At 41.4% G+C, this 20,016-nt stretch overlaps 1 protein-coding gene across 1 annotated transcript in view; it reads right to left on the bottom strand.

The window, feature by feature from the left end:
• Window positions 1-704: 704 nt before the first annotated feature.
• Window positions 705-20,016, bottom strand: part of CACNG3 (calcium voltage-gated channel auxiliary subunit gamma 3) — a 124,924-nt gene continuing 105,612 nt past the window's right edge. The window contains exons 2-4 of the mRNA XM_027859747.1: window positions 12,233-12,316; window positions 5,313-5,453; window positions 705-1,746 (exon numbers count right to left, since the gene is read on the bottom strand). Coding sequence (XP_027715548.1) covers window positions 1,235-1,746; window positions 5,313-5,453; window positions 12,233-12,316 — 737 coding nt within the window. The 3' untranslated portion in view covers window positions 705-1,234. The remainder of the gene's footprint in view (window positions 1,747-5,312; window positions 5,454-12,232; window positions 12,317-20,016) is intronic.

Here is a 20,016-nt window from a genome sequence, read left to right as displayed (position 1 = left end):
TACCTCTTAGGGTTATTTCAAGGAGCAGATGAAATTAAGCATGAAAACATTTTGTAAACCTTAAAGGGCTATATAAATGTTAGCTATTCTTATTATTTCCAATAGAAATTAAGTTTGTTGAGGGTAGGAATTTGCTTTTATGATTATCTCCCTGATGCCTAAAATAGTGCCTTGCCCACCATATTCCTGCCTTCTCATTCTTCAAATTGTATCAATGTTTATTTATGTGTTTTATCCCCCAACTACTACTAGACTATGCATTCTATGAGGACAAAGATTGTTTTAACTATACTTGGTACTTCTCCCCACCCCATGCCCAATTGTGTTCTGCATATAGTAAATATTTTTTAGATGGTGATTGATTGATACTGGACTGTGAGCCTCATCAGGGCAGGGACTGTGTTCTCTTCATTATTTCCTACCTTCAGGACCTAGCATAGGGCCCTATACATAGCAGGGCCTGAGAAAATGTTTGACACATGGAAAGGTTTATTGTTGAATAGAATGCCATAGAGTAATCAGGCTAAGCAGAATGCATTAGGTCATTGGTAGGTGATTGACTTCAGAATGCCTGGCTCCCCAGCTCCAGAGGACAACTTGTTCAGCAAAAACAAGGAAGAAACAAAACACCTCCAGTTCAATCGGTTACAACAAGGCAACATTTTTAATAACACAAGCGCTCATGACATTAGCCGTGTCAGTGCTTGGACGTTCTTGATTTCTAGGCAATTTCTTGTAACACGTAACTATCAGGTTAATGATTCCCCCTGGAGTGGGACTCCCGAGTCACTGGATCTGCAGAGGCTCAGTGTGGATGGATGATAGGGATATATACCTATTCACATGATTGGTGGAGCCCTCCCCCAATCCATTTGGAATGCCTCCAGATCCTTTCTGGATGAAGGAGGAAAGAAGGCCAAGATCTTTCTATCCAATGAAGAAAGAGGAGGAAACATCTGGCACTGAGAGACCCAGAAACTGATTGGTCATGTAGGGCTGGCTTTCAGGCTAGGACCTCAGAAAGGGAAACTGTCTCAGAAAGGAGGGCAGAGGAGTAAAGACTGGGGGGAGGGCTGAGGCCCATTTGGTTTTATTCTTTATAAACAAGGGTTTCACTGGTAATACCATCACGGGGACTATGCCATGCAATCTGACAGAAACCTCTGTACACTTCCCCCAAAGGCTGCACTGGGCATGGGAAAGACTGGGCAGAGGGCAGAGGGCCAAGGTCCACTCAGACAGGTGTGGTGCGCCTGTTGGCAGGATTATTGTGCAGTGACTCCTTGAACTCTTTGGGAATGGAGTTGTGGAGCTGTAAAAACGTATGGTCTCGATCGGAGTTGAGGAGGGTCCCCATTGTGACCTTGGAGGGGTCCCGGGAGAGGGTGAACATGGAGATGTCAGTGGAAGGGATGGTGTGGAAGCCTTTGCTGATAGGGGACAGGTCTCGGGAGCAGGGTTCTGTGGACCGGGAGCTGGATCGCCTCCGGAACCTGTACCTGTAGGGTGGGAGGCGGGCAAAGGTGGATTTCTTCAGCAACTCAGAATGTGATTTGGCCCGGATCTGCCTGTGCTTCTCAATGTATATGTGCACGGCGATGACACCCACGATTTCTGCGATGATGAAAGATAAGGCTCCGAAATAAAAGGACCAGCCGTAGGAGTAACTTTTTTTGGAGTCACTTTGGCCAGGGTCTCCAGCATTTGCTGAGATATAAACTATAATCCCGATGATGTTACTTAATCCTAAGAGAAAGGAACAGAAAAATGTACCTTTTTATAGGAAACAGAAGTGCCCTTGCTAAACTTAACTATGAAACATTTATAGTGTATTGAGAGGACCAGAGACCTATGAGCTGCTACTAATAAGTTACAAGTGCTTTTGTAAATCCTTATAAGGTCTGTCTGATGGGAAACACTGCAAATAGCAGAATCAGAGAAGGTTAGAGTTGAAAGAGGATAGAACATAGAAGGTTAATTCAATTCAACAAACATTTATTAAACATCTGTTATGTGCAATATACTGCTGTATGCTTGGCATACAAAGCAAAAGTCCCTGCTCTCAAGGAACTTTCATTCTACTGGGCTAGTAGGACCTGAAGAATAGAGATCATAGAGTATTACGAACTTAGAGCAGCATTTCCCAAACTTTTCCCTGTAATGTGAAAAAATGTTGATGCTAACAATATTTCTCCTTTGAAAATATTAAATATAAAATTATGCATCTATCAAAACACTTATTATATGAGGTAATTTTTAGGCATGAAAATAAGTTTAGTTTTCTTTATTTGGATCCCAGATTTCCTAACCTTTTCTTGGTGGTGTCTTAGATTCCAAATTCCCTGTGCCAATATTAATGTGGAGTTGTTTTTTTGGAGGGGGGAGGGGGCAAGTATATTTTCAGGTCCCAAGTGTTCTATGGCCAAATTAGTTTGGGTAATGCTGACTTAGATAGGACATGAGAGCTGGAATATCTTACCTTGGAGATCATTTAGACCATCTAGGTCTACATCTAGACCTGTATTTTATGAGTGTAGAAAGAGCAATCCACAGAGAAGTGACAGGTTTAGTCACAGAACTTAAGTGGTCAAACCCGAGCTCAAGGCCAGGTCCTCCTGATTCAGAGTCCAATGTGCTTTCTACCATACCCAATCTGCTGGTTCACACCAAGCTGTGCTCCAAAAGGTTCATGTATAATGACTCTGTGGAACTTGGAAGGCATTTCCATACACAATTGACATTATACCTATTAACTGGGCATTCTGGTCAACCCAGGGAGACCTACTTAACCCATAAAACAGCTAAAGTCTATTTGTTTTGTACCTGGTGTCACACTTTCTTAGGGACAGTGTAGTCAATGTCCTAATTGGGGACAATAGGTATACCCCTCCAGTCCTTTAGTGACATTGGAGGCAAGCAGCTGTGTGTGTGTGTGTGTGTGTGTGTGTGTGACAGACAGACACACACAGAAACTCTCTTCAATCTACCTATGAGAAAGTCCCTTTCTTGGTAAGAACGTTCCCCAGGTATTGTGAAATGAGAAACAAAGCACAGCTGTCCATTGGCTAGCAGGGGCTCCAGACTTGGGCCCCATCTGATGCCTGTGCTTTTTATCAGTTGTTTGTAAGCTGAGTGTCCCTAAATCAGATTGCCTACAGATTGGAAAGATGACAGTGTTTGGTGCTATAGTGTTATCAGTTTTGAGTGGGAGGAACAGAGGACCATTGAGGTAATCTCTTCCAGTGTTCTCATTTTGTGTATGAGAAAACTGAGGAGAGAATGGCTGTGACTTGCAGACACAAGTATTAAGTGACAGAGTGATGATTTGAATCCATGTCATCTGACTCTAAATCCACTGTTCTTCCGACTGTTCTTTGTTGCCTTTGCCACTGATTGCTTGTGTGGCCTTTCACAAGTCACTTCTTTCTGTTTCCCAGATTTCTCATTAGTAAAGTGAAGTGTTTGAGTTAGGTAACTGCTAAAAGGCCTTCCAGGCTTGATAGTCTTATGTTCTCTGGCTCTTTCTAGCTCTGGTATAATGTGAGTCTTAGGGTACCCTGTAGTCACGTGGCAATGGGAGACTTTCCCAAAAGGAGGCTTGCTGGGAAAAATGCTTCAAGTCTGGAGTCCAGGGCTTTGAGGAATGCAGAAGAAGCTATAATGATCCCAAAGAACAAAGAAAGCGTACTATTTTTCATACTGATAAATGTTCCCCATGTGTCTGTTTAGTTTAAAGATCAAAGGTTTGGATTTTGGACTGACAGCCCTTCAGCAGCTTATGCATGGGTATCTCCCTGGAAGATTTAACAGGTGGAAATGGTGAGAATGTCAGCACAGCTCGGGAGAACTGCTATGTCCTTAGATTGCCTTGGCATGTATTAAGTGATAGACTGTTGGAGCTGGAAGGAACATTGGAATGTAGAACACAGAACATAGAATCTTAGATCTGCAAGGGCCCTTAGAGATCTAGTCTGACCCCTACATTTTTCTAGTCAGTAACCTGAGGTTTAAAAGAGAAAGTGACTTGGTAGCATGTAGTTGAGTCGTCTCATGAAAACACTGAGGCCGGGAAAGGGCATGACTTGGACAACATTGTACAATAAATCAAGGCAAGGTCAAGAATACTGGTCATTTGACTCGTCGCTCTCTTACTACCATATCAGGATAATGATAGGAGCTCATTTTCTCTTCATTTTGTACATTATGAATATAGTGACCCAATATGCCCATTATGAGGGACCCAAAGACCCTCAGACTTTACTCCTTCTCTCTAAAGCTCCTCAGCATCTTTAAGCTGATTAGGTTGTCATGTCTTTGTATAATACTGTGGATCTTTTAACTGCAGGGCCAGATGCAGCCTCGTGGTTTGATTTCATCTTGTCTTCTGGGTGCCATCTCGCTCTGGTCACTGCTGCTTTAGCTCACACTATGGTTTCCTTCTTGATGGGTTGTTGGGGTTATTCTGCTTGAGTTAGATTCTCTAAAGACTTATGCATTAGAGCAGGTTCAGAAAAATGGTTAATCAGCTAATGAATAGCGCTCCCTAAGAAATCTACAGCCCAAGTTTACAGCAAGAGATGACCTACTAATATTTACCTCAAGAACAATTAAGCCTCTTCTCTTTTGTTTCCTTCCTTTTTTGTCTTCTTTCTGCATCTCTAACTCTCTCCATCTTTCCCCTTGTCACTCTTTTTCTTACCCCTCTGTCTTTTTCTTTTCCTTTTTTTCTCTACTTCCTATCTTCCCATTCTCTTTACCTATCCCTTTTATCTTTTGGGTCTTATTCTTTGGCTCACTTTTAGTGACCCTTTAGGCCAAAAGTGTATGTGTGTGTGCATTGTGTGTTTATGTGTGCATGTGTGTGCATTCGTTATATCTGACAAATGAGTTGGATGTTTTATGTGTCTTTCAGGAAAAAATAACACTAAATTATGTTGCTTTCTATAGCAAGCCTTCAATTGTAATTTTTTTTTCCTGTGAAGCTTTGGCTCTCGTTAGGAAAAAAAAAGGCTCTCCATGCTATCCTAGAAGGATGATTCATGGAGTCTTTAAGCTGACAAGGACAATGACAATCTTACCCAATTCCTTCATTTTATAGAAGAGGAGAGTGAGGCTTGAAGAGGTTAAATGACTTTCCCAAGGTTGTGTGGCTAGCATACATAGGATTTGAGCCCAGGACTTCTGAGTCCTCTACCATATTACCTTGCCTCCCAGCAAAGGCTATGTTTTAATGAGTGGGCTTTGTCTGGTTGTGTCTGAAGTCCCACTGGTGAATGAGGAAGCTCCTCTGCTCCCCCAGTGCTAGAACTTACCTGCAGATACAAAAAAGATCCCCGCACTGAGAATGACATTGTGCCTGCTTTTGTAGAACTCACTCGCTGCCACGCAGAGGCCCCCAAAGAATAGTAGTCCCACACTGAGGATGGGAAAGACACTGGATGCTCTCACAGCCCCTGTGCGTGTGGAGGAAACAAAAGAGGATCAGAGAAGTTTGCACTGAGCAACTAGAAAAGTTCAGAATTCAAGATCACATGACCTCTCACTGGAAACTTCAATTTATTTAAAATGAAGACCATTTACGAAGCACCTACCACATACAGAGCTATAAGCTAGGTTCTGAGGAAGGAAAAGACCATAAGATAAGATATTAAATGATTCACATTTCTATGGTGATTTGAAATTGAAAAAGCACCTTGCTGGTAATAACCTTGTGAAGTAGGGAATACAAGTATTTTCTTTTATGTATTTTCTTTTATTTTTGTCTTTGACTTTTGATATCATTTGTATAGGGAGTTCTCTGTGGGAGACTTCCTCTGTTAAGCACATTGGCACCTTTTCGGTAAACTTAGTCAAGTTAACAAGCATTTACTAAGCGTCTATAGCATACCAGGCTGTATGCTAAGCACTGGGGATGCTAAGAATGACAAAAACCATCCCTGCCTTGTAGATCTTATGGTCTAATGGAGGAAACAACATGCAAACACCTATGTACAGACAAGTTCTATACAGGATAAATTGGAGATTATCGACAGAGGGAAGACACTAGCATTAAGGGAAATCAGGAAAGGCTTCTTGCAGAAGGTGGGATTTTAGCTGGGACTTGAAGGAAGCTGGGAGGCAGAGATGAAGAGGGAAAGAATCCTGGTCTAGGGCATTGAGAGGTTAAGTGACTTGCTTGTGATTTTACAGCTAGCAAATAATAATAACTAGCATGTACATAGTGCTTCTAATTTTGCAAAATATTCCTCCTATATTATCTCTGGTATCCAGTGTATGGATCATACAATATTCCCACTTTACAGATGAGGAAACTGAGGCACAGAGATTAAGTGGTACTGAATGGGTCCAGTCCAGGCTGTAAAATGGTGGCATTGGTGACTTATAAGTAATGGTTGCATTGATTTACCACTTAAAATACTAGCATCCTTTTCTACATTCAGTACCATCATATCCTGTAAGTGATGTAGCAGACAGAGCAATGCACTTAAGAGTTAGGAAGACCTGAGTTTGGATCTTGCCTCAGACACTGACTATGTGACCATGGGCAAGTCACTCAATCTCTGTGCCTCAGTTTCCTCATCTGTAAAGTGGGGATATTGTATGATCCATACACTAGATACCAGAGATAATCTATGAGGAATATTTTGCAAAATATCTCTGACAAGTGGTTATCAAGCCTCTCTGCTTGAAGACCCCCAGAAATAAAGAATATTACCTCCCAAAGCAGCCTATCTGACTTAGGGGTAGCAATTATCTAACAATTGTTAGGAAATTCTCTCTTAAGATGAGCTAAAATCTGCCACCCTGTACCTTCTACCCATTGATCCTAATAATAATAATAATAATATAATAATAATAATATTAATAACAGTAGTAATGATAGCAAACATTCATATAGCGCTTACTATGTGCCAAACATTGTGCTAAGTAAGCGCTTTCCAATTATTATCTCGTTTGATCCTCCCAACAATGTTAGGAGGCAGATGCTATTATTAACTCCTCCTGCCCTGCCTCCCCCCATTTTACAGTTGAGGAAACTGAAGCAAATAGAGGTTAAATGACTTGTCCAGGGTCATGCAGCTAGTAAGTGTCTGAGGTTGGATTTAACTTAGATTTTCTTGACTCCAGGCCATACTCTATCTACTGCACCACCTAGCTGCCCCAGTAATACCTGTATATGACTTATCTGTATATTCCAGGTTAAAGTCTATTGGAAGGAGAGAACATCAGTCATTCTGTAGAATCTCAGATTTGGAAGGGACCTCTGACGTCAATCAGTGCAATCCCTGCCTGAATAGGAATCTGCTCTATCAAACTTCTGTGTTTGTACACATTGGCTCTAGTTATTGGTGTGGTTGTGTCTTTGGGGACAAAGAAGGAAAAAAAATTCTCTGTTTTTGATCTTTCTCTCTCCTTTTAGCCCCATATTTCTAGGCTTCTACTCCTTTGGGCCTTTGCTTGAGTTTCTAATGCCTCTATGGGAAGACTGGCTTTATTTGAACAAATAAGTCTCTTTGGGAAAATCTGTAGAAATAATTTTGTTTTACCTCAGAGATTCATGCTGGCCAACCTGTGCTGTCCCAAAGGAACCAAAGCATTTCTTTGTTGGAGGGGCCCTGGAAAAGCTATCTAGTTGACTCTTCTGTCTTCAGACTAAATTTTGCCCCCTGTAACCTATGCCCTCCCACTTTAAAATTTTTTATCTATCTATCCATCTATCTATCCATCTATCTATCTTTACTAACAATGAAACTACATCAAGTTAAAGAGAAGCCAAACTTGGTTCATAATTAAAAAATAGGATTTTCTGACCCTCAGAGCTGCCCAACAATTAAGTGTACTGATTGGTTAGATAGTGAGGTCTTCCTCAGGAAATGTCTTTAAGTGGAAATTGGATGACCACTCATTGGAGATGTTGCAGAGGGGTATTCATTCTCAGGTATGGGTTGGGCAAGATGATCTTTGAGATCTTTTCTGAGTTGCTGATTCCATAAACTCTGTGCTGGGCACAATGGAATATTTCTTTTTTTTTTAGGAGAGAGATGGATATGTAGTCCTTCACTAAGAAACTTACATTCCACTTTGATATATGCAACTCTTTCCTTCTCCCTTTTCCTCCTCCCCACCCAATGACTATGCAAGCACTGAGGAGACATGGAGTGAAACAGTGATGGAAGTGGGATAGGATTAATCAGGGAACGTCTCCTGGAGTTTTGAATTAGCCATTTTCCTGTTGATTAGGGGGATCTTTTTTGGATGTCTTGGTTGAGTGCCAAAGAAATGATTGATTCCCAAAATGTTTGATCCAATTTGGTCTCTCAGACAGCTCACATCTGGTTATTTAGACTGTTTCAGGAACTGAATTGGATTGACTGTTTGGTGCTTAGCCAGTAGGATGAAAAATCTCAGTTGGCTCCAGAATGATCGATTCAACACAGCCCTGCGGGTATGGATTCATCTCCTCTTCCTTTCATTAGCTCTATGGCTCTCACCATCCAGGGATTTCTGGGTGCTCATGCCCTCTAACTACTTTTGGGTCCCTTTAGTAACAATGTCTTGCACTGGTCCTGATGTGGTCACAAACATTTGGTATGTGCCTCATTCACTGTGCAGCACTGATAGCTCAATATCCTAGGGGCCTTCTGGCTGTGTCTAGTAGTGATTCTCAAAAACCTGCCCAGCGAAATTGAGGAGGCAATGGGATATAATTTAAAATGTGCAGCATTGGGAGTCAGGACACCTTGAGTCTAACCCTCGTTTTGCCACTAACTTATTTCTTAACATTTGGCAATTCACTTAATCCCTCTGTACCTCAGTTTCCTCATTTGTAGATTGAGAGGCTAGGACTAGATCATGTGATCGAGAAATAGGAAATATAGTGGAATGGAAGGAGGATGAAAACTAGAGATCACCTAGACCAGGGTTTCCTCTTTTAGGAGCCTAGACTTTTCAGGAGGTCTAGGAATTTAAATGGGGAAAAATTGCATCTTTATTTTCATTATCTTCCGACTGAAATCCAGCATTTCCTTTAATTATAAATATAGGCAATGGACATTATTCTCAGGAGGGGAACATGGACTTCACCAGATTGTCCAAAGGGTTCATGACATAGAAGAGGTTAAGAACTCTCCAGCTGGACTACTTGAATAGATCCCTTCCATACCATCCTCCACAAGTGGTCATTCAGTCTTTGACTGAAGAGACATCTAAAAATGAAGAAACCACTTTTCAACAGCTTGAATCGGAAGGAAGTTTTTCCTCATGTAAACCCCCAAACTGACTCCCTTTAACTTCTACTCACTGCTCCTAGCCCTGTCCTCTGGGGCCCAGCAGGATGAGCTGAATAAATACCTCTAACACATGATAGTGCTTCAGATAACTACATGGTTATCATCCTTAACTCTTCTTCAGGGTAAATATTCTTGATTTCTTTAACTGATCTTTTTAAAGCATAGTTTCTATGCCTTGGATGTCCTTACCTGGAAATGCTCTAGCTTGTTCATGGCCTTCTAAATATCTCTCAGGTCCCTTTAAACACTTAAGGTTATATATTCCATGTCCTAAGGTCTCTTTTAGCTCTAATGCTCTTGTCTTAGAGCCTGAAGTCTCTCATAGCTCTGAAAATTCTATGCTTCTATTAAAATATTAATTATAATTAACTTTAATTTAAAAAGAAATACAGAGTGTACTTTAGTGGTATGTCATCTCTCAAGACAAATGAATAAAAATAGGACAGCACACAACTCTAACCAAGGTTGATCTGGCCCTGCACGTTAACATGGCTCATGTCCAGACTTGGGGGCTTGGGGCTGCAGAGTTGGGAGGAGGATCAATTCTGGGTATTCTGACCCTGTTTCCTGTCTGCATTCCAATAGGTTGTCAGGCATTGTAGGTAATATTTACTAGCTTCTCCAGCCTGTGTTTTTCTTTTTTTCCTGATCAGAGAAACCTCATTAGTTAAAATGACTGGAAGAAGACAGTACAGGGGAAGAAAGAATCCTAAGCTAGTTAATCTCTTGTGCCTTTCAGCTCTAGATTTATAATCTTAAGAGTATATCTAGGGTCTTATCCTAACTCTGTCATTGATTGGTTGTAAAACCATGGGCAAATCATTTGCCTTCTCTCGACCTCAAGTTTCTTCAGTTTTTAAAAATGGGGAAAATTCTAGGTTGAACCTAGGGGCCCAAATGAGATAATGTATGTAGATTAAAAAATCACAACTTATTATATAAATGTTTGGGGCTTTTAAAATAAAATTGTTGAATCTAGATCACATGATTCTCAATCCAATGCCCTTGCTGCCATATACATAGGTTCTAGAATCACAGACTATCAGAATGGTAAGGAATCTCAGAGGAACTCTTAACCTCTTTTGTTCTGTGAACTATACTTTTATTAAATTAAAGGATCATATATTTGGAGCTAGAAAAGATCTTGGAGGCTTTCTTGTACAACCCCCTCATTTTGCAGATGAGGAAACTGAGCTCTAGGGAGGTGAAATTTCTTGCCAAAGGCAGTAAATGGCAGAGCTGAGATTTGAACCTGGGTCCTCTGTCTCCAATTCCCATATTAAATTGCATTGCGTTACCTGCTGTAGCCCCTAAGGTCACATGAGCTTTCTTGGCCATCACGTTATACTGTTAACTTACCTAAGGCTTGTTGTTAAAACACTCAGAGCTGTTAACAAGAACAAGGGGACCAGATGTTTTCTCAGGCTCCTTTAATTGGACTTGCTATGGTTCCTGCTTTGAAAATGAGGGTGAAGGGTAATTAATTCCACGATCTACTCTTTTGCTATAACTACTGTCTTCAATTTAAATTACTCAGGTTTGAGTCCTTATTAGACTATTAAAAAAAATCACCCACCTATTTACCACTCCTGTGATCATCTAATTCTGGTGATTAAAAATGAAAGGAACACTTTTTGAGGAAATCTACAGTAATTGATAAAGTCAAGAAACAATTACCTGTCTTGATTTTGCTCTCTGAAATCAAGAGAAGCTATGAAAAGAAATGGACTTAGAGAATCAGAAAAGACAGTTCAGTGGGCCCACTGGCACCTAATGACCTGTGAGAGTCAAGTTATTTACTAGAGAGAGCTGGGGGAAGTCCCTGAGCTGCATAATGATCTGAGACCAGCTGTATGTAAAGAAGAAGTTGCAGACTATGTGAACTGAACAACACTGAATACAAGGTCAAGGCAGGCTGTAACACCTCCCTAGTCATAGAACATGGTGTTGGAGGTGAGAAGGGCCTTGAACATAGAATACTAGATGTGGAAGGGACCTTGGATCCCTTTAAATTATAGAAGAAACTGAGGCCCAGAAAAAGGATATGACTTGTCCAAGGTCAAATAGGAAATCGTGTTGGTGTTGGAATTAGAACCTAGATCTCTTGACTGCAAGTACAGGATTCTTTCCGGGCCTATTTTCTCCTGATTTTCTGTAAGGGAACCACATTTATTATCAGAAAACAGGAGAGGCCACAGCCATGACACGTTTACCCCTGCCAATAACCCTTATCTCTCAAATTCCATATCTAATGAGCAGGGAGGCTGTGCTATAAGCCAGTTTACTCTTAGGCAAAACTACAATAAAGAAAGCTTTATAGCATAATATAGATTATGATATAGGCTGATATAGATTAATCATACAGACTATTGAACCCGGAGTCTGGAGACCCATAGAATTGGCTCTGTCATTGACTCATTGTGTGATCTTGAGGAAATAATTTCTTCTAGCCTCAGTTTTCTTACCTGAAAAATGGCTAGATGATGTAAGAGGTTGCTTTCATTTCTAATATTCTATATTTTAAGGTCACTTCCAGCTCTAACATTGTATATTTGATGTTTGAATGGTCCTTCAGCTCTAATTTTCAATGATCTAAGGTAATATTTAGCCCCTCTGTTTAGTTCATGGGATCATAGATTTGATGGTAGACGGTATCTTAGAGGCCATTTGGGCCATCATTTTACAAATGAGGAAACTCAAGTCCAGAGAGGTCACACAGGAAGTAAATGGAGGAGTCATGATTTGAATTCAGGGTCCTCTGACTACAAATCCAGGCTTCTTTCTACTTCAACAAACTATTTCTGTTCCAACCACCCAAACTATGGAATGGAGACTCTAGTAGTACCTTCAGATTCATGTACCCAGAGACAGATCACCATCCCTTCCCTCATCTTCTCCCCTTCCCCCATCCCCAGGAAGAACCGGAGAGTGGAGAGACTTACTCAGCAGATACTCAGCTGTGTCTTGTTCATAGTCTGCATCTTCAGGGAAATGGTCAATTTTCTTACATACCCCTCGGAAAGCACCTGTGGAAACAAATTCAACTTGAAAAAGTCCCCAGAGGATTTGACTTTGGAGAGCTGACCTTGGTGATGAATGGAGGTGGGTAGAGAGAAAAAACCAGCCTAGTTCCCTGGAAACAAATGTCTATAATCAAAATGTCACAATTATGTTAGCTACTCGCAGTGGCAAAGGGTCTTCTTCACAACAACCCTGTGAGGCAGGTAGTATAAGTACTTCATGTAAGCTAAACACAACAACCAAGCATTGTTGTTCTCATTTTAAAGATGAAGAAATTGAGGCTCAGAAAATGGAACTGAGTTGCCTGTGGTCACACAGCTAATTACAATTGAAACTTGAATCCAGGTCTCCTAAGCCAAGCCCAGGGTTTTCTGGCCACTAAACCAGTTTTCCATACTATGACTCATACAACCTTTTTCTTTTCTGTAACATGAGTGGAGATTCCATGAGAAAATATCAATGATGGTGATATTTTTCCTTTGAAAATATCAAATGGAAAACTACATATCTATTAACAAGGGCTTGTTTTACATGCTGGAATGAAAACTTTTCATTCCAAATTTCCTTGACTCCACTTTCCTCCCTTATCCCAGAGATATTCCATACCCTCAGGGATCCTAGATCAGTATTTTAGGGTTCCATTAATATATTTCATGACCAAATATATTTTGTGGGAAAAAATAGTGTGTGAAACACTGCATTTGCTGATTCTCATTTCTACCTTTTCCCCTGTTGTACATTTGGTTGCCTCTGGGAGACCAGTGAAGGGGGATGGGGTTAGGTGAGAAGGTACAAGTGTTTTCCTCCCTACTCTACCTCAGAGTTCAGCAGGCCTAGAACAGGGGTTACTTACGTGCCTCAACTGAGGGATTCAGGCCTGGAGCATCAAGAATTGCAGAAAACTAAGAGACAGATGAGGGCAGACCAGAATGGCCAATGGCAACTGGTGATGTGCTTGAAAGGTTATGGTTCTGGGGGCTGCTGTCCCATGCCTGGACACCCAGGAATTTGCTGATGACATGCCTCAGCACTGAAATAGCTTAAAGGTAGTGTATAAACCTGTGTGTCTGAGGATTTGAACAGCAAGAATGATGGAGGGGAAAGGGCAGAGTTAGGTTGGGAAAGGGTGATCAAGGGACCTGGATTTTTCCTGTGCTTTCTGATGATTAAATTCATGACCTTGAACATGTCACTTCTCTGGGACTGTTTTCTCTTTTAAAATGGGAGTTGAACAAGAGGATTGATCTTTGAGGTCTCTTCTAGTTTTGACATCCTGTGTTCTTAATAACAGTGTATATACATACATACATATATATATATATATAGACACACATATACATATATGTATGTGGATGTAGGTATGTGTATATAATCATGTATGTAATTATATAATCTACATAATTGTATATTCTAATTATGTAATATGTATATTATGCATGATTATGTAATTGTACAGTATATAGTATATAATTATATAGTATATATAATATAATGCTGTCATAACCCTGTGAGGTAGGTCGGTCAATAAACATTTATTAAGCACCTACTATATGCCAGGAACTGTGTCAAGTACTGGAGATAAAAAGAAAGGTGAACGAGAGCCCCCTTGTTCTCAAGGATCTCAGAGTATAATGGGGAAGACAATATGCAAACAATTATGTCCAGGCAAGTCATATTAGGATAAATTGGAAATGATCAACAAAGGGTAGGCCCAAGAATTAAAGGGGGAGGGGAATCAAAAAAGTCTTCTTAAAGAAAGTGGGACTTGAAGGAAGCCAGGAAACTAGCAGGTGGAGATGAGGAGAGAGATTTTGGGCATGGGGGATAGCCAGTGAAAATGCCCAGTGTCCGGAGTCTTCTTTGAGGACCAACAGGGAGGCCAATGTCATTGGATTACAGAGTATGTGGAAGGGGGAGAGGGATGTAAGGTGTAAGAAGAAGAATGGAAAAATAAGAAAGGTAGGTTATAAAGGTCTTTGAATGCCAAACAGAAGGTTTTATATTTGATCCTGGAGGTGATAGGAAGCCCCTGGAGTTTGAGTTGGGGGCGGGGTGGGCAGGGTTGTATGTGCATGTGAGACATGGTCAGACATGTATGTGCTTTAGGAAGATGAATTCAACATTTGAGTGGAAGATGGACCGGAGAGGGGAGAGCCTTGTGTCAGGTAGACTAACCGGCAGGTAGGACAAATATTGTCATTCCTCTTTTGCAGATGAGGAAAGCGAGTCAAAGAGATGATGTAATTTAAATGGTAGATAGAGCCCGACCTTGATCCTAGGCCTTCTCAGTCCAGCACTTTTTCCACCATATTTAACAGTGTCTGCCATTGAAACCCCAAATGTCCTCACCCAGCCTTTGTGATCTATTTCACAAGGTCCCTGCAAGATTTGACATCATATGTTCATTTATACGTATCATAGATGTAGGGGTAGAAGAGACCTTCGAAGGTATCTAGTTCAACTCCCTCATTTTACAGATGGGAAACTGGAGATGAGGGTGGTGGCAAAATGACTTTCCCAGGGTCACATAGGGATTAAATGGCAGAGCAGAATTTGAACCCAGGTCTCCTAATTATAAAGCTCCTCAGCACCATGGTGCTCGAAGGTCCTCTCTGTCCCTGATGTTCTATCTTCTGTGATTCTATGAACTGATCTCCTTCTCAAGGTTCCTTCTTTTCTACCTCCTGAGAGGCAGTGTATATAGTGCATAGTACACTGCACTTAAGAGTCAGGGAGATCTGGGTTCAAATCGCTCCTCAGATACTAGCAGTGTGACCACGGGCAAGTCACTTAACCTCTCCCTTGCCTCAGTTTCTGTTCTGTGGCTTCTGAGTTCCCTTATAGCTCTACATCTTCATTCCTGTACTCCCTTCCTCCCAGGCTTTGTTGAAATTGGCTACATGGAAAGCTCATTGGACATGGTGTCAGAGGATCTGAGTTCAAATCTCACTTCTCTCACTACCTGTATAGCCTTGGGGAAGTTTCTTGGCCCTTTCTGGTGGACTTAGTTTTCTTCTTCATAAAATGAGGGATTTGGGCTCAATGATCTCTAAGATCCCTTTCCAGTTCTAAATATATGATCCTTTACAAAGCACTGTAGGCATTTCTCTACAAATGGTCTTCCTGGTCTGTATCTTTTTACCCACCCCTAATTAGGAGTGGGATCGATATAGGCATTTCTCAATATGGTAGACATTTAGAAGCAGACTTAATCTCTTTCTGTATTTTCAAGTCCTCACAGATAAGTCCATCTGGATTCCTGATCCCCAGACTTAGTACTCTCTTCTCTCACACCACTGGACTTGGAACTACAATCACTTTTTCACCCTCAAACTAACCTCAACACACACACACACACACACACACACACACCCCACTCACACAGAGTCAGTATCAGGTATAGTGGTATATATTGCATTCATTTGGTTCCTGCTCTGGATTTTACTGCAGCCCTATACAGAAGCAGAATAGGGAGGCTGCCTATATGTTGTATGAGAATAAATGTAGGCTTATTACCATTATGGAGAAGACATGAATGAGTTCAAAGCCTGCCTCAGATACTTACTAACTGTGTAAATCTGGGCCTCAGTTTCCCTCCTATAAAACATGGACTCTTTTACTTCGAAGGTCCTTTCCAGCTCTAAATCCATGATCCAGTGAGAAACCAGTATGGATCAGAGAGAATTTTCTGGCAGATGGATATCCCAGGGACTTGGTGAGGTTCTGAGTACTTGGGGGTGGGGTCAAAAGGCAGCAGGAAACACAACCTGGGGAAGAGTGGAGGGAAGGAAGGATAGATGGATGGATGCATGCTGCTTTATTGAAGACCAGTTTTACCTGCTTCACAGCATTCTGCAAGGCATACCTATTCCATGTCCTCACTTCTCCTGAAGGTTTAGAACTGAAAGGGACATCAGATCAGAGAAAAGAGAGCGTCAAGGCTGAAAGGAACCTTAAGATACAACGTCAGAGCAGGAAGGGACCTGGGAACACAGAATGTCAGAGCTGGAAGGATTCTTGGAATGTAGAATCATAGAATATTAGGGCTGAAAGAGTTTTTAGCATATAGAATCATAGAATATCAGGAAGAAGTCCTAGAACATACAGTACTGAATCTGGAAGGATTCTTAGTAGTACATAGAATTATAGGATGTAAGAGTTGGAAAGTACCTTAAGACATAGAATGTCAGAGCTGGGAAGATTTTTAGAACATAGAATCATAGAATAAAAAAGTTGTAAGGGACCTTAGAACATAGAATGTGTGAATTGAAAGGGACAAGCCTACCAGGTAGGTCTCCATCCCACCTCTCTCAATAACCAGGCCACCATACTACAATGCCAACCATCCTGCATGTACTGGACACCAGTAGAAGACCCTAGGTTTGAATTTGGTAATTCCCTGATTCTGCTTCCCTACACAGTTTCCCTTATTTGTGTTTCTTTTCCATCACTATTGTCAATAAAATCTCTGGTCAGAAGTATGTCTTGAACTTGAAAAACCTTCATCACCCTCAATCTATAGCAGTGGTTTTCAGGGTCTTGACAGGTAGAGGGAGAATAGTAATTCTAAGCATTAAACATTTAAAATTTAACATTTTCTCCTTGGGGCTTTGCCTCCCAGGGAGAGAACTGATGCTTGGGAGATGTTGGTATTGAATAAACCAAGGGCAAACAAGATGCAAATTACCAGGTAAATTCACTCCCGATATTTTGGAGTGAAGCCTTGTTCATCCCCTAATGGTATAATAATGATGATGATGATAATAATAATAGCTAATGTTTGTATATCATTTTAAAGTTTGCAAAGCACTTTGCATACATTATCTCGTTTGATCCACCTTGACAACCCTGGAAGGTAGGTGGTGTCATTATGATGTTACTATATGATATCATTTTATTTACATGATATTTATGTTATTTATATGATGTTATTTTTAAAATGAGGAAACTGAGACAGAGAGAAATTAAGTGACTTGCACAGGGTCACACAGTATCTGAGGAAGGATTATCTGAATACAGTCTGTTCTGACTCCAAGTCCTGGGCTCTACCCACCATACCACTTGACTGCTAGAAGAACTATGTAGACTTGGGAGCAGACCGAAAACAAATCCCTCAACAAACTCCAATTTTCAATTCAATATTGGTAATTTCCTACCTTTTTCCTCTCCTTTGCCCTCAAGGGGAATTGTGTTCTCCTTGCCCCCAGGCCCTCTTCCACACCTAACCCTGCCCCACTCCAGAGCTGAAACCAGAGGAGCCCGTCATCTCTGCCCTCGCTATGCTTCCTGGGGAAATCCAGAGGAGATGCTGTTTGGGGGTCAGCAGGGGAGCTGTACAGGCTTGCGTGGAATCTCACAAAGATCAAGATTTTGGTAAATTAGAGTCATCCTGGGCAGCTGGACTAAGATGATGAAAGTCAGAAAACTCTTTTCAACTTTGAATTTCTCCCTCTGCGCTGATTTTTTTTTATCCCTCTGCCTATAAGCATACTCAAGTTTTTCAGAATCTTAATTTTTTTTTCTTTTAAAAAGGCCTTTAGACCTTGCTACTCCCTCAGGCTAGTGTTTCATCTCTCACTTTCCTTCCACAGCCAAACCTTTTAAAAGAAGAGTCGGCCTTCATTGCCTGCACTTCCTTACCACCCACATATTCCTCAAATCCTTGCAAGTGTGGCTTTCAGCCTCACTACTCCATCGCAACTTTACTCTCTGAGGTTGCTAATGGCCTCCTAGTCACCAAAATCCAGTGGTCCTCATTCTCCTAGAGCTTTTTGCAGTATTTGATGCTATTGAATATCCCCGTCTTCTTAAAACTCTCTCTTCCCTTACCTTCTATGCCATCACACACTCCTGGGCATTTCTTGGCCGGCTACTTCTTCCCTGGTTCCTCTTACTCCTCACGTCTACTAAATAATGGCTCCTCAGTCCCTGGCCCTCTCCTTTTCTGTCTCTCTAACACAATCTTCTCTAGGAGTGCCATTCATGATCACAATTTCTGCTCTCGATTCTATACCTAAGTTAAATCCACCTTGTATCCACCCCTAACTTTTATCCTTTTTATGGGATGATAAGATCATAGGTCTAGAGCAGGAGTGGGGAACCTGTGGCCTCAGGCCACATGTATCCTTCTAGGTCCTCGGGTGTAGCTTTTTGACTGAGTCCAAGTTTTATAGAACAAATTCTTTTATTAAGGGGATTTGTTCTGTGAAGTTTGGATTCAATCAAAGGGCCGCACTTAAGGACCTAGAGGGCCACGTGTGGCCTCGACCCACAGGTTCCCCACCTCTGGACTTCAGAGCTTAAGGACACCTTAGAGATCATATGATCCACACCTCCTGCCAGCCCTCATTTGCTGACGAGGAAAGGGTCTATGAACCAATCAGGTAGCAAGCATTTATTAGGTGCTATGAGTCAGGATACAAAGCCAGAAGTGAAATAGTTCCAGTCTCCAAGGAGCTTAAAATCTATCAAGGGAGGCATCATGTTTATAGATGCACACATAATAGCACGTTTTCTTCAACTCAAACTCTCCATGCCCTGAACTAAATCCATCGCCTCTCCCTCCCAAAACAAAGCTACTCATTTTTTCCTTGATTTACCTCTTGCTATTAATGGTGCTTTCCCTAGTAAAACAGGCTCGTAAAACTGTAGAGTCCACTTTCTCAATACATACCTGAGTTAGGAAGTCATGAGAGATCTCACCTGGGAATATGACAGTACAGCTGTGGGCTAGGGATAGAGAGAGAGAGGGAGAGAGAGGGAGAGAGGGGGAGGAAGGGAGGCTGGTGGGGAACTCCAGCAGTTGTCCTATAAAGGCCAAGGATTTCTCAAAGATAGGTTAATATAGACGACTGGGGCTGCTATGTGGCATAGTGGATAGAATATTAGCCTTGGAGCAAGGAAAAACCAAGTTCACATCCTGCCTCAGACACTTAAAAGCTGTGTAACCCTGGGCAAGTTACTTAACCTCTTAGCTTCCTTCTCTGTAAGCTGGGGTTCATTGTATAAAGCATCTTTCAGGATTGTTATGTGGTTCAAGTGAGGTAATATAAGTTAAAGTGCTTTGAAAATCTAAAAAGCTATCTACGTATTAATTGTTTCTTTCCTAAGACTCTGCATTGTAGTTCCTGAACTAGCTTTTATTCCCTGGCCTGAAACTTTGCTTTAGCAATTAAAAAACAAACAAACAAAAAAATACAAATTCTTGGGGGCAGCTAGGTGGCGCAGTGGATAGAGCACAAGCCCTGGAGTCAGGAGGACCTGAGTTCAAATTTGACCTCAAACACATAACACTCACTAGCCGTGTGACTCTGGGCAAGTCATTTAACCCCAACTGCCTCACTAAAAAAGTAAAATAAAATAAAATAAATTTCAGGCCACTGGATTTTGGAACTCTGGCTTATCTTGCTCACTTTCAGGGGAAGAGAGTATATGTGGACAACACAAATGTATGTGACCAGGAACATATATATGGATCATGTGTGGCTGAGGAACATACACAAAGAACTACATACCAAGAACCCGTTGACCAGGGTGCACACATGGGGGATACATGTGGCTGGGCACATATGACCAGGCAACTTAAACCTCTAATGTTGTAGGCTGCCAGTATCTTCTGGTGATATCGTCATATTTGGTTTCTGCTAATTTTACTTGGGTGAATCTTCTCGCTGAGCACATTGTCTCTGTGCAGGATAAGGCAGGG

This window comes from Vombatus ursinus, unplaced genomic scaffold (assembly GCF_900497805.2).
Source record: "Vombatus ursinus unplaced genomic scaffold, bare-nosed wombat genome assembly UNPS02014171.1, whole genome shotgun sequence".
NCBI lineage: Eukaryota > Metazoa > Chordata > Mammalia > Diprotodontia > Vombatidae > Vombatus > Vombatus ursinus.
This window is presented reverse-complemented; position numbering and strand designations above follow the sequence as displayed.